This window comes from Alternaria novae-zelandiae, assembly GCF_023758075.1.
Source record: "Alternaria novae-zelandiae strain BMP 2774 chromosome Unknown scaffold_8, whole genome shotgun sequence".
Lineage (NCBI taxonomy): Eukaryota > Fungi > Ascomycota > Dothideomycetes > Pleosporales > Pleosporaceae > Alternaria > Alternaria novae-zelandiae.
In genome coordinates, this window is record NW_026056968.1 from 165,136 (window position 1) to 179,778 (window position 14,643).

General features: G+C 52.6%; 5 protein-coding genes across 5 annotated transcripts; 3 read left to right on the forward strand and 2 right to left on the reverse strand.

The window, feature by feature from the left end:
* Window positions 1-1,267: 1,267 nt before the first annotated feature.
* On the reverse strand, window positions 1,268-2,554 carry J4E88_004543 (uncharacterized protein; the record flags this gene model as incomplete). Its single annotated transcript, XM_049398188.1, has 2 exons — window positions 1,268-1,366; window positions 1,418-2,554. The coding sequence occupies 2 exons, from the start codon at window positions 2,552-2,554 to the stop codon at window positions 1,268-1,270; spliced, it is 1,236 nt and encodes a 411-aa protein (XP_049255749.1).
* A 732-nt stretch (window positions 2,555-3,286) lies between these two features.
* On the forward strand, window positions 3,287-4,789 carry J4E88_004544 (uncharacterized protein; the record flags this gene model as incomplete). Its single annotated transcript, XM_049398189.1, has 1 exon — window positions 3,287-4,789. One exon carries the CDS (start codon window positions 3,287-3,289, stop codon window positions 4,787-4,789), a length of 1,503 nt encoding a protein of 500 aa, XP_049255750.1.
* Window positions 4,790-5,355: 566 nt separating this feature from the next.
* J4E88_004545 (uncharacterized protein) lies at window positions 5,356-6,618 on the forward strand (the record flags this gene model as incomplete). Its single annotated transcript, XM_049398190.1, has 1 exon — window positions 5,356-6,618. The coding sequence occupies one exon, from the start codon at window positions 5,356-5,358 to the stop codon at window positions 6,616-6,618; it is 1,263 nt and encodes a 420-aa protein (XP_049255751.1).
* A 1,296-nt stretch (window positions 6,619-7,914) lies between these two features.
* J4E88_004546 (uncharacterized protein) lies at window positions 7,915-12,188 on the reverse strand (the record flags this gene model as incomplete). The annotated part of the gene is made up of 3 exons (XM_049398191.1): window positions 7,915-9,599; window positions 9,646-12,109; window positions 12,141-12,188. The coding sequence occupies 3 exons, from the start codon at window positions 12,186-12,188 to the stop codon at window positions 7,915-7,917; spliced, it is 4,197 nt and encodes a 1,398-aa protein (XP_049255752.1).
* Window positions 12,189-12,598: 410 nt separating this feature from the next.
* Window positions 12,599-13,576, forward strand: J4E88_004547 (uncharacterized protein; the record flags this gene model as incomplete). Its single annotated transcript, XM_049398192.1, has 1 exon — window positions 12,599-13,576. The coding sequence occupies one exon, from the start codon at window positions 12,599-12,601 to the stop codon at window positions 13,574-13,576; it is 978 nt and encodes a 325-aa protein (XP_049255753.1).
* Window positions 13,577-14,643: the final 1,067 nt, after the last annotated feature.

A 14,643-nucleotide genomic window follows, 5' to 3' on the forward strand; every position in this document is an offset into this window, starting at 1 on the left:
CGAGTGAAAGACAATACAGATCTGGTCATCCAATGGTCTTGTCGTTTCTCATTGTCGTGCAAGTATGACACCAAACTAATATCTTCGTATTCCTTCCCTAGATGTACACCAGGTTTCGATACACTGGATTTCACTCATCGAGGCGCCTCAGCTTTCCGACCTACTACTGCAAAAGTCCAATATGACAGAGCTCTTGATCGGGATGGGAAAACATCCGCCCAAGATGTCGTAACCGGCCTTATCAGGAGGGCTCTCATATTTATCTGCCTCCTCTGGCATCTTCCTCGAAAAAAAGCGGGTACAGCCTATATAATTCTCTTCATGATACAATGATGCGCTGGCGCGACATATATTTGGGTGTGTGAATCTTAGAGTCTCTCGACGCGGGAACCGATTCGAGAGATGCGAATATCAAATTCGACCAGAATAATCGAGTTAGCATAGTCTAGACAGTAGTACGCGTTATTCTGGGACCCGAATCGAGACCCACATCTTAGCATCAAGGCCGCGAACGTTGAGATAAGGCCACTTGCTGGTAACACTAGTGGAAGGGCATACCCGTGCGCTGTTGAGATCGCAGCCTCTACGTCGAGTGTCGAGCAGACAATACCTAGGTACCTAGGTATGATGATGTTGGTGGGAGATATCATCGCATAAGTAACGGCAGGATCTGGAGCTATTTGTGTGTAGCGATGAAACTTCGAAGACGTACCGGGAGCGATTATAAAAGAAGCATATCTCACGCGGCGATTTGAGCGACGCCGAGGTTTGCCTTCTCAACAGTGGCCTAAGTGACGACCAGCTTTCACCCCAAATCTCACAAGACGCAGATTCGGAGACGAGATTATGGGCGACACAGATGTTTGAAAAAACCAAGAGGTAGCAAAGAGCAAGTACTGGCTGTGCTGTGTTCATGTGACATTACATTATTCGTGTGGTAGACCGACGCGTCGATGACGTCACGGCCCAAAATCTGCTTGATCGTCCGTAGACGCGAGCTCCGCTACCTCTCCATCACCACGCCTCCCAGCTACCACCAACCACACCCGCGGCGATGGCGGCCGTTGAGTACGAGACTGCGCGGCGCTACGCTTCGGCTTCTGGGGCTCGAGACGAACCGCGCCCTACCACGAGCTGACGACGCGATGGGTAGCACCCGACACCTCCGCTCCATCCCGCACGCGCCGATCCGATGCAGCCGCACTGCAGACCCCGATGTATTCGGTTTTGGACACCTTTCGCCCACATATATACAAGAGGCTCAAGTCTAGTGGGGCTTGATGCCACCGGGCGGTGCCGGTTTGCTGGCGATGCGCTTGTCCTGCTCTTCTTTGGGCAGCGTGTCCCATTCGGCGACGTTCTTGTCCTATGCGATGTCAGTAAAGATGCGTGTATAGAAGGTCGCTGGCAGACTTACCCATTCTGCTACACACTCAGGTTTCCAGTTACATTGCTCTACCTCGCCGTACATGGGGTGATTGCGGCGCGGGTGAAGTGTCGGCCATCCCGAAGCATGGTAGTGATGCTTGACCAAAGCTCCCCTTGAGTCATGGTTACCAGAGTCCGAGTGACCTTGGCCGGCTGCGAAAGCCTCCACGTTCAACACCAGGATGCCATTGACGAGCCTCGACTCTGCAAGGTTGTGGAAGAGGTCCCAAGTAACCGGCCTGCCTTGATTCTGTGCAGTCATCTGCTCCAGTACGGCCTTCGTGAACGCGGAAGGACCCGTCCCGCTTATGACCTCGTCGAAGTCTAGCTGCAGCTCTGATATCTCGACTTCTTTCTGATGAGACAGCTCATGAAGCCACGCTTGTATGTTCTCCATGAGCCTCATCATGACTGGCAGTCTGGGCTTGGCGGCGAACGTCCATTGGCAAAAGGACTTGCACTTGCCACCAAGGATGGGGTGCTCGGCGAAGGTCGGCTCGTCAATCTCCACACCAATAATCATATCGACCTCCTCCTCAATGTACCGTTCGGGTATGAATCGATCGATAGGACGGAGACACTCCACATCTATGTCGGCATACACACCACCCTCAGCATACATGACGAGATAACGAAGCAAGTCAGCCTTGATGATCGTTATGTTAAGCTCTCGGTAAAGGTTGACGAGGTCTGGTCTGTTGATACCGTGAGCGCCGTAGTGGAATTCGAGATAATCGTTCGCGTTATCGTCGGTCAAAACCTCGTACCGATACCGGGGGTTCTTCGCCGGCCAGGTCTTCGCTGAATCCGAGTCGCGCTTCTCGAAGCCAAGAGGGCCGACCTTCCATGTCTGCCAAATCTTCCTCGGAATCACATCAGTTTTTAGCTGCAGTGGCTGTTGGTATCTGAGCTCGCGCCTGTAATTGTTGGCAGCCCGAATAGGTGTAGTAAAGAAGTGTGTGTTGGCGAAGAACAAGAAGATAAAAAGCAGGGCAAGATATGCAGGCAGGACCCTTCGCACTTGGCTTGTGAGCTTGCCCGAGAAGTGCGCTGCAATTGGGGAATGGGGAGCCATTGCAATATTGAGGTGAAGCTTGGGTGGAGGTGCCCTGGGTCGCGTGCGCATGCTGTGGTTATTACAAAAAAGCAGGCGACTATTTCGATCCTGAGTCTGAGAGATTAGCTTACTGACTATCTTTTCCAAGACCCTCCTGTCGTTTTCACATTCGGCCCTTGCGCCCACCAATCCCCGCCCAGCTCTACTTCCTCGGTACATCGGTACAAATGTTGAATGCAGGACCAGCCTCGTGACGGGAGTCCAATAGCGCATGTGCGTCGCATGGCTAAGGAGCCGCCTGCAGCGTTGCGGCGGCGATGTTGGGTCAAGACGCCTAGGCTAAAGCTTCTCTCGATGATCCTTGCAACATGGTCGGAGGCGTCGACACAAACGGTAGTATCCCCACTCAAGCCCCGCACCGGACGTCTCTCATCAGGAACGGTCCAACTGTATTGTCTATGATATCAAACTGTCTTGATTCGTGGGCTGTTGACTTCACAAGATGGTGCAACCTCGGATCCTTCTAGGGTATCATGCCAAGTTCATCATTCCCCGCTTGCATGATCGGCTCGACCTGGACGATCGCTTTATTAAACTTACCGTTGTGAACCACACATGCTGCCTCGGTTGAGGTAAGCTAAAGCCATAGCTCCCGTCAGAAAACTACGCGTTCTCTAGCCTCGCGCGGCACCCGCACCATTCGCTCCTGTACCAAGCGTTTGTGGGATTCTTAGATATTGATCTTTACATTCGATCGAAACCACAGTCGCCATCACTTCTGCTACCGCTTCGGATTCAGCTATGCCAGCCACACACCAGGGCTTGCTCGACAAAGGCTGCCTTGAAGAGGTCAAACTCTCGCCGACCATATGGAAACCAGTACGAACAACAAAATTGAGTCTCAACGCAGTGCGTCCTGAGTTTTTGAGCTTACGCTCTATCACGAAGAGCAAGCCTGCCAGACCAACAGCATGGCTGGACGGCCTAAGGGGCTTTGCGGCGTTCTTGGTGTACCTGCACCATAATCAACTTTGGTCTCATGGCGGCAAGGGCAATCAAGCATTCGAAACCTCATTTGGATACGATGGAAAATACTACTCGGCAGCATTCCCATTCTTTCGACTCATATTCTCAGGTGGTCACTTCGCAGTGGCTATCTTTTTCGTCATCTCAGGATACGTCCTTTCGCTCAAAAGCCTACAACAAATCCATGAGGGCCAGATCTCAAGTGCGTCGAACACCGTCGGCTCTGCCCTTTTCCGCCGCTGGCTTCGACTATACCTTCCTATCATCGTCGTCACCTTTGCGTGGATGTCGTTCCGCCATTGGAGTGGAATATCTGTCGATATGCGCAATATGGAACCTACGTTCCGCGAGGATGTTGTCAGCTGGTATCGAACCTTCAAGAACTACAGCTTCGTCTTCTCTACGAACATTTACGAATTCACGGAGCCCTACCACCCTCATTCCTGGTCAATTCCGATTGAGTTCAAAGGATCCATTATCGTCTACACCGCACTCTCCGCTCTTTCCAGATGCACACGCAATGCTCGCCTCATGTGCCAGGTGGCTCTGGCCTTCTACTTCCTGTACGTGGTAGACGGCTTCTACGGAGCATTGTTTATATCTGGAATGCTCCTCTGCGACCTTGATCTGCTTGCCGAGCAAGACCAGCTTCCACGATTCCTCGGTGCGCTGGCTGGGTTCAAAGAGCTCATCTTCTTCCATCTGTTCATCGCTGCACTTTACCTCGGCGGTGTACCGGCATTCGATGCACCCGATATTGATCGCACAGTACTCATCTCAAAGTCTCCCGGATGGATATGGCTGTCGCATCTCAAGCCCCAGGCTGTCTTTGACGCCAAATGGTTCTACCTCTTCTGGGCTGCGTTCTTAGCCGTAGCGTCGATTCCACGACTGCCATGGCTGAAGCGCTTCTTCGAAACCGGGTTTTGCCAGTACCTCGCGCGCATCTCATTCGCGCTGTACCTAGTTCATGGCCTAGTCATCTGGACAATAGGAGACCGAATTTATGCCGCGGTTGGGCTTTCAAGACCATTCCACCAGGACGGTCTTCCAGGATGGGTCGACAAGTTCCCGCTTCCCAAGGGCGGGCCCATCGGGCTCGAGCCTGCATTTTGGCTATCGCAGCTAATTATCCTACCCATTACGCTGTATGCAGCCGAGGTTGTCACGAAACTAGTGGACGAGCCCAGCGTCAAGTTGGCAAATTGGCTTTACAGATGCACCATCCAGCCACAAGTCTCCCCTCCAAAACACCAGCGCAGCTACTCTGTACGCTAGAAGAAATTGAAATAGTCTTCATCCACAAATCTTCGTTTGTGTCATCGCAATGCGCTGGCCGACTATCGACTCCTCTAGACACTTTTGGCTCGGCTTCATGTGATGTTGGCACGCCAGGGGCAACCCGTCACGGCGCTACTGCAGGTGCTAAACGGGTAAGATGCATTATCATGTTGGTGCAAATGTTTATTGGTGTTCCAAAGTGGAGATTGCTCCGAAGCGGCGCCCCATGGGGTACTTGCTCGGCATGGACTGGTGGTCCTTGCCCGCCTGCCGATCATGCTGACGGCAGCACCCGGAATTGGCGACATCACCGTGCGTGATTAACTCGACCCTTGCTCTCAATTGTGTTGGGACTTTGATCAGGATCAACAGGTCGTCGTCAGTGTCACTGTTCCATTCAGGCGACATGCACCTCTTTGTCGGCTGGACTACGACACGGCTCGGCGCCCTAGCTGTTTGACCAAATGCGCATGTGAAGTTCCCCCCTCCTTTTCACGAAGGTTGCATCTAGACCTGACTAAAGGTCCATCGCGAAACCCTTGGACTGTACTTCCGTACACAACATGCGACGGCGACACAACATTACCCTAGCGACACTTGCCTGTCTCGGAACCGTATACCTTGTTGCACAACACCGATATGGTTTCTCATATGCGCATGGAGACGGGCACATTGACGGGATCGAGATCCTGCCATCTGACGGGCACCGTGTCTCCAACCATGACGATGCATCCGCAATCGGAGAGAAGGGCTTACTAGACGGTATTCGGCCGTCCAGTTTAGCCAACGCACATTCTGCTTCAAGCCTTCACCCGGAACCTTCCTTTGCGGGAGCCTCGCCACCGTTTAGTACGGAACACGTACCCGGAACGAAATACAATTTCCAAGATGAACTCCAACTCGAGCTCCCCACTTCAGTGCTCCAAAAGTACCTGACGCAGAAGCCTCGCAACTACAATCCCAATGGTCCGAGAGGATATGCGTATGCAACTTTTCTCGCTACTCGCAATCCTTCCTTGAAGGACCCATATTTCCTCGCCATCCACTCGCTCATCTACCGCCTGCTTTGGTCATCTCGCACACGTAGTAAAAAACACCCGTTCGTCGTATTCGTAGCCAAATATGTCACAGACGAGCAACGTGCGCTGCTCAAAGGAGCTGGCGCGCTAGTACGCGAGCTTCCGCCTCTTCACTGGGAATGCAATGTCGACGGTGTAGAAGATCGGTGGAAAGACCTATTCGCCAAGCTTAACATGTGGAAAGAGACGGAGTTCGAGCGCGTCCTCTTTTTGGATGCTGATGCATTCCCGCTGTCTAACATGGATGAGATGTTTGAGCTTGCGCCGATGCAGAAATGCATACCAGAGAAGCTGCATCTCGATGACTTCCTGGAGGACGGCCCGGTATGCGAACCTTATATCTTCGCTGGCGTCGCGCAAGACCTCGATGCTAAGCACCCCAACATCAATGTCGGTTCAATGGTCTTCACACCTTCTTCGCGCATGCATGCTCGGCTGCTTCAGAACTATGTCAAAACTGACAACTACAACTGTTTAATGGCTGAGCAAGCATTCCTGAACTGGCAGTTCCGTCCTGAGGGCGCGTACCCGGGAACGAAGTTGGAAAGGCAATGGGGCGGCTTCTTCCCCACCGAGGGGGAGGGCGATGGCTCGTTGAAGGTCGTGCATGAGAAGCTTTGGATCGCAGAACATGGGTGGATGAAGGAAGAATGGGAGAAAGAATGGAAGGATATGATTGCGTTCTATGAGAGTAAGAACTTTGCGAATGCGAGGAAGAGTGATGGTATGATTGTTGAGAGCAAGTGAGGCATCAAGGGCCTCGATATGCTTGTATCTAAATTTTGCGCATGACGACTTTCGTATCTATGATGTTCTCATACCTACTAGAGTAATGTAAATCTTAATGCTACGACATTCTGGCGTAATCCTCGTGTCGCGATACAATCAGAGCAGATACATATTGCAACTCTCTCCTCACAAGTCTTACATCTCAGTAAACCCGCTGCAAAGATGGTCTGGAATACCCGCAAAAGAAATTACTCCGAGTATGATGGACAAGAAATTCCCAAAGATCACGCAACAAAGAAAGCCAAAGCCAAAACCAGCGCGTCCGCAGAGAGCCCTGAAAAGACGCCAGTATCGTACCCAACACTCTCCCTACTAGGTCTACCAGGCGAACTCCGCAACCATATATTCGAGCTTGCATTGACTGCTCCATCCAGACATGTATCCCTCCTGCCCAGATCTCCCCGCCAACAATCATGCGAACAGCCACATCAGCACAATACGCAGCCCCACGCGTTTAACAAACTAAAAAACGTATGCCGCCAACTCCGCAGCGAAACAGTCGACTTGGAACTCCGCTACAACAATGTTCTCGTAGACCACGCCTCGTCGCTCGCACCTACCCTAGCACGTTGCACACCAAAGCAGCAGGCTTCGATAGACTTCTCACTACACTACGAAAAGTTGGAAGACACCATACCTATCTTGAGAAAACGCTGGATCAGCCCGGTCAAGTGGGATGACCTCGTTGAAATAGCACGTTTCTGCCGAAAACATCCACACATCCATGTCGCTATCAGTTTCGCCGACTTCAAGTATCCCACCAGCTCGAAGAAGAATCATGATCCGCTGGAGTACTTTCTCGCGACTGCGATGTATATTTCCATGGTGTATAGGCGGATAGATCTTACGCATCTGCTGCCGAGAGCGATGGCGGACAGGCCCATGTATGGCATCACAGCGCGTGATATTATACTGGATAACGGGGTTAATTTCGGCAAGATATGGCCTGTGCCTGTGGATGCTGTGAAGAAGTTTGAGGCGGAGAATATGCGGATTTTTGCGCGGTGGAAGGGTAGGAGAGAGGATGCGGTGGATAGAATTGCGGAGGGGTGGGCGAAGGCGCATCGGAAGGAAGGTGGGGATGGGGAGGATTGGAGAGAAGTTTGCGAGGCGGAAGTTAGACGGTGGTTTGAGGAGGGCATCTAGGAGGGCGATGCTTCTCGCTGACACCGCAATGTGAGTCACGTCCACCAGACTGTGCTTGAAGGTGAGATGTGTTCGTTATAGTTTTCATACAATATACAACGGTGTCGTCTACGCACTAGCCTCCGCAGTGCTCTGCCTTCCGGCTATACTTCCACCCTTCCAACTTCCCTTCGGGTCAATCTTATCCTGCACCCTACTTTGCTCGCCCTCTTTGCCCCAGCCACCGCCACCAGGCGTGTGAATGATGATGCGTTCACCAGGCCGCATGGCTGCCGTGTTCTTAGCGCCCATGTTGATGTATCTGTACTCCACATCTTCCTTCCTGATCTCGGCATCCTTCTTAAGCAGAGTTTCAACTGCATGAGAAGTGGTAGGCGCGTGCGCATCCTCCACAGGTTCCGTTGGACGCTTGGAATCCGAATTTTGGTCGATGGCTTTCTTGTCTACCTTCTTCACCCAAATGTTTAAACCGCATGCGGCGTCTCCTCCTCCTTCCATACCGTATGGATGGTAAACTCTTCGTTCGCTAAGGATACTGACTTGAACGGGGATGCGGAACTCGATGTCGCGGATTACCCCCTCGCCACCGATGTGCATGCCCTTACCTGCACTATCTTCCCTGAGTGAGAACTCACGGAGTAGAACGGGGTATCTTCGCTCGAAGACCTCGGAGTCGGTAATTCGGGTGTTGGTCATGTGCGTATGAACACCGTTGGTGCCGTTCCAGGTCGAGCCTGCACCAGACCCTCCTGCAATTGTTTCGTAATAACCAAAACCCTTCGTGTCTTTGCGTTCGCCGCTCTTTTCGCCTTCTCCATATGTTGTACCGCCAAATCCAAACGTGAGATTATTGCAATCTCCCTGGCTTGCAGCACAAGCACGGAATGCTTTGAGAACGACGTCTGTCACGCGCTGACTTGTGAGAACATTACCACCTACAACAGCAGCATTGTCAGACGGCGAGAGGAACGACTTCTTGGGGATGAGAACGTGAATAGGCTTGAGACAGCCTTGGTTCAATGGGATGTCCTCGCTGATCAGACAGCGCAGACAGTATATGATGGCTGAGTAGGTAACGGCTTCTGGCGCATTGATGTTTCCGTACACTTCAGGCCCGGTACCAGAGAAGTCGAAGACAGCTTCACCCTTCTCGGGATCAATAGATACCTTCAGTCGTATTGGACTACCATCATCCATGAAGTCCTCTGCGCTAAGATCTTGACCCTCGAATCGCTTGTATACGTCCTTAAGCAGCGCGCGAACGGACTGCTCCGCATTGGCTTGTATGCTTGTCATGTAGAACTTGACGACTCGCTCGCCATAGTCCGACATTAGTGTGTTGATTAGGTTAATACCCTTTTGGTTAGCGGCGACCTGGGCCTTCAAATCATTGATGTTGTCACTGAGACATCTCGTACCCGAGCAGCCAGGATATTGGCCTGGTTCATCAAAGAGTAGCTCGGTGATGCGCTTCTCGTTGAAGTGTCCTTCTGACACCAGCTTCTCGGATTTGATGGCCGCACCTTCCTGGTAAAGCTCCTTTGACGCAGGGGGCATAGAGCCAGGAAGTATTCCGCCTATATCGGCATGATGTGCGCGGGAAGCGACGTAGAATATGATGTTGTCGCCACTGAACGCGGGTGTGATTACAGTGATGTCTGGCAAATGGGTACCGCCGAACATGGGGTGATTAGAGACAAGGACATCGCCTTTCTTCAGCTTGCCCTTCCAGATGGCGGCTTGTTTGCGGACACAGGTTGACATACTTCCGAGATGCACTGGTAAATGAGGAGCTACACTGGCGTTAGCTGATTCGGTTTACTCCAGCGATGAACTTACCATTAGCGACTAGTCCTCCATCCGCATCGAACAGTGCGCAGGAATAGTCCAATCGTTCTTTGACGTTTGTTGACACACTGGTTTTCTGCAACGCGCGGCCCATTTGCTCAGCAATAGCCATGAACCGATGAGCAAAAATACTGAGCAATATCGGGTCGACTTCTTTCGTGTCGACCTGCTTATCTTGATCTTCCGTCTCACCAATGTTGATCACCACATGAGTATGGATGACAAGCGCAGTGGCACCAGGCGTCACGACGATGGTCTGCGTACCATCTGCGATGATTGCTGGACCCCTCAATCGATCGCCCACTTCTAAGTCTTCGAGCTTGTAGACCGAGGTATCTTGCCGGCCGCCTTCAAAGAAGACCTTTCGGGTATCGTAGCGCTTTGTGTCTCCTGAGAGGTCCTTTGGTTTGATCTCCTTGAGTTGCTGATCTACACTCTTCTCGAGACCTTCAAAAGTCTTGCCAATGCCGCGAGCTCGTACGTCATCGACAATGATGTCGCGATCCGGTAGAGTAAAGCCAAACTCCTGGTCATGCTGCTTGACGAAAGCCTTACCAAAAGCCCATTCATCGCCGTCGTACTCTTGCTCTGCCTCCTCCTTCGTCGGCTTGATGATCATGAGTGCCGACTCTGTTCCGCGATATCTCAGGTTCAGGTACTCTTCGAAGTGGACATGCTCTTCGTCAAAGCCCTGATCCCTAAGCGTACTCGTTGACTTGCTCTTCAGATCTGCCATCTTGTTCTTCAAGTACTCTCTTACATCCTTCTCGTCTGACCATACGGTAGACTCTGGCTCTTGTCTTTCGTCGACGACATCAGCGAGTGCCATGCCATATGCTGATAGCACGGATGAGTAGCGATGAATCAGGATTTGCGAGATGCCAAGTGCTTCGGCGATGGCGACTGCGTGCTGGCCACCCGCACCACCAAATGTGGCGAGCCTGTGTTTGCTTGTATCGTGTCCACGGGCTTCTGTTAGACTTCGAATCGGCCGGGTCATGGTCTCATTAGCGATTTTGATAAATCCGTTTGCGATATCGTCCAGCGACATCTCCTTCTCCTTATTATCACCTGCGACCTCTTTGTTGATCTGCTCGGCCAGTTCCTTGAACAGCTTCTCGCTCGCTTGCGCGTCGAGGCCTTCGTCTTCATTCTTGCCGAAAATCTTGGGGAAGAAGTCGGGTAATAAGCGGCCAAGGAACAAGTTTGCGTCTGTGATGGTGAGTGGGCCACCCTTGCGGTAGCATGCTGGCCCAGGGTGTGCGCTTGCCGACTCCGGGCCTACGACGAACAGTCCGTTCTTCCAGAACAGGCGCGAACCACCACCTGCTGCGACAGTGTTGATGTCGAGCTGTGGAGACTGTATGGTAACGCCAGCTGTGGTGGTCTCGAAGACGTGGTCGTAGCGTCCCGCGCCGTATCTGCTCACGTCTGTACTGGTGCCGCCCATGTCGAAGCCGATGACGGGAATCTTGGTTTCGGGGTCGTATGACGTGAGCGCATAGCCAACCACTCCTCCCGCAGGACCAGATAGGATGGCTTTCAGGCCAGAGAAGATGTCGACGTCTACCAGGCCTCCGTCCGACTGCATGAACTCGCAGCGAGCGCCCTTGGAGCCCTCTTCGCGCTTCACACTCTTGGAGCCAAGACCGCCTTCGAAACCCTTGGAGAAGCCATCGATGTATTTCCGGATTGCGGGGGTGAGGTATGCGTCTGCGCAGGCCGAGGTAGCGCGTGGGACCAGTTTGATCATGGGCATAAGCTCGTGGCTCAAGCTGACGTGCTCAAAGCCAATGTCCCTCGCGATCTTTCCCACCAAGGCCTCGTGGTTGGGATATGTGTATCCATGCATCAAGCAGACGGCGATGCTCTTCAGTCCGCCATCGTAGACTTCCTGCAGCTGCTTCCTTATTGCCTCCTCCTGCGGTCGTTGTAGTATGCGCACAGTCTCGCCCGATAAGCCCTTGACCAGTTCTGCGCTGTCTCCGGCCTCTTCTATGCTCTTTGCCTGTGTCTGGTTTCTCTCCGGATCTTCCGCGTAGTCTTCCAGGGTGACGCGCTCATCGATCTCGACGACCTTCTTGTACAGCACCTCGGGCTTCCGGATATCCAGCGCGAAGATGTTCGGCCTGCTCTGATTGCCAATCTCAAGACAATCCTTGAAGCCCTTTGTGACCACCATGGCAATATCCTCGCCCTTCCTCTCTAACAGCGCGTTGGTGGCGACAGTGGTGCCCATGCGTATGCTCTCGATCTTGGACGTGTCGAGCGGCTGTCCACGGGGGATCTCGGTGCCGGTGAACTTGGAGAGGAGGCGGCGGATGCCTTCGAGCGGCGCGTCATCGTAGTTGGAGGGGTCGACGGAGAGGAGCTTGATGAGAATATCGTCTTCCATCTTGCCAGTGCCGGGGTTGCCTACGCAGTCTGTGAAGGTACCGCCGCGCTGCCTTGTCAGCTACAGTTGTGCGTATGATAGTGAGACATACATCAATCGCGATGCGGATTCCCCGCCCACTGATCTTGGGAGTGGCCATGTTGACGATAGATGGTGAAGCTCAGGGGCGCAAAGGCATCAACAGGCACGGAACGAAACTTCGAAATGGACAAAAGATGATGCTAAGTCATGCATGGCCCGATGCCGGCCATACGCGACTGCACCACCCATGAGGCTCGAGAGTGGGGTAGCGTTTGCTGCTGCCCCGCGACGTTTTGTCATCATTCGATTATTGATCCGTGGCAGGCGCATCATTGCTATCTCCGCGGCTTTCGCTGCATTGGGACTAGTGGCCGTCTCCATGAGCTAGCCCAGATATGTGCACAAGGCCCCCAGACAACCCCACCTTGCCTCCGCCCAGCTGGCGCAGGCAAACACCTACAAGCCAGCTGTACTGATTTCTATCAGATGCAAGAAGGTTGGCACCCGAGGAGCGTTTGAAAACTCGACATGTGGGCGCTATCGCACGTTCAGTTTGCCTGCATCCGAGCAATCGCTCACAGCTCGCTCTATATCCGGACCTCACCCTGGCTAGCGCCTGCAACTCAGCCAGATCATATTAAGAACTATCCTTGTCGGCCGAGTCTTTATGGCTGCCGTATATTCATACCAAAAGCCTCTCAAGGCAAACAGACTCCGCTCCCCCTCGTGATCAGAGCTCACGGTGGTGGCTTCATCGTCAACTATCCCGCAGCAGACGACGTCCTGGCGCGACATCTTGCTGATCATGCCAACTGCATTGTAGTCAGTATAGACTATGGCAAATCGCCTCAAAACAAGTTCCCCACGGCTTACGAGGATGTCGTCGCTCAAACGCTCGCCGTGATTGATGACCCAGAATTGCCCATCGATAAGTCAAAAGTCGTCCTCTGCGGCAGCTCAGCCGGAGGCAATCTTACCCTCGGCGCGGCCCAACATTCGCGGCTCCTGTCCAAAGTTGTGGGTATCGTATCGATCTATCCTGCCGTGGACTTCGGCCCCGATAGCGATGCAAAGATGGCAACTCGGCCAGATCCTGAAGTCCCTGATTTCATAGGAAAGAGCTGGGATGATGTTATGAAGCTGTACCTGGATGAAGCTCAGAAGGAATCCATGCAGGATGTGCGTTTGAGTCCAACGTATTTTGGTACAAGGGAAAGCTTGCCGCAGGAGGTTCTGCTTATCGGAGCTGAGCATGACATGTTCTGCCGCGAGGTCGAAGTCATGGCTGAGAAGCTTGCGGGCGGCAGCGCTAAGAATCCGAACAAGGAAGGCTGGTCGGCGCCGGGGGTGCAATACTATAAATTATTTGGCCAGCCACATGCATTCGAAGGCTTTCCTGCTAAGAATCCCGAAGCGGAGAAGGCGAGAATAGCTGCAAAAGAAGCCATGTTTGACACCATCTCACAGTGGCTGAAAACTACCTTTTCTAAGGTTGATCGCTACTAGCGAGACTTTGCTCGATGTCAGCGCTTGGGTTGTTCTTGACGTCTCTGTTCACAGTACGCGATTGAGAGTGTTGCAAGCGGATGCTAGAGCAAACGACGATAATGCTTTTATTGATGTTCATAAATGGAATGCTTGTCGACGCGCGGAACACATAGGATACAGCGAGCTCTCAATTTGCCGTTCTTGTCCTGTTTTCACTTCTTTTAGCTTCTGCTATTTTCTGTGTCGTAAGAGACTTTATGTTCGCTAGCAAATGTTGACGCTCTGGAAGAACTGGGTTTGTTACATTACTTCCAATAGTAAACGATACCTTGTCGAAAGAGTCGGTGAAGCGTGCGTCAAGGTTGATGCTGTTTCATTACCTGGCCATCGCGCCGTAGACTTGCATTGGGCGTACGCTCACGTCATGTCCTTGACGTATCAACGACACGGACTGGCATGGTGTTTTTACAGAATCAGATCGACATCTTTATCGGACCGTCCAAACCTGAAGAATCCCATGTCGCGTACAACAACAAAACAAGGACTGAAGATACCCTCGGCAGGCGCCGGGTAGCTGATACCAACATGCTTTCGGCTGCGGGAAGGCAATGCAGTCAGCTTACAAAGGGGTCGGTGATGACAGGCAGCCGGGAATGGACAAACCCCTGACAATCTCATGTCATATACTGCGCAGGTACCTAAGTATATCCATGCGTAGCCGTTGAGAAGATCGATAAAAGATCACACAACGTGCCATTGGGAGTGCGACGCGTTGGAGCGGCTGAAGCAGACGTGGCTTCCAAGGTTCGCCGCCATATTCACTTGATGCATGTGAAACCGCAACCTGGAGGCTTCCTTGCAAACCTCATACGACTCCGTCGAGGCGTCTCGTGGCCGCCATGCTTATATTAAGGTTGCGGTCCTCGCCGGCTTCATCTCCCGCATGTCAGCTAAACCCAATCTAGCTAGCGGCATGACATCACTGCACATGGCGCATCCACTTTGCTGGCGCGGCTCGCAACACATCGTGAAACCAGCGGTCAGAGCACTGCGCCCATGCCCATTCCGATATTTGCGCGACATTT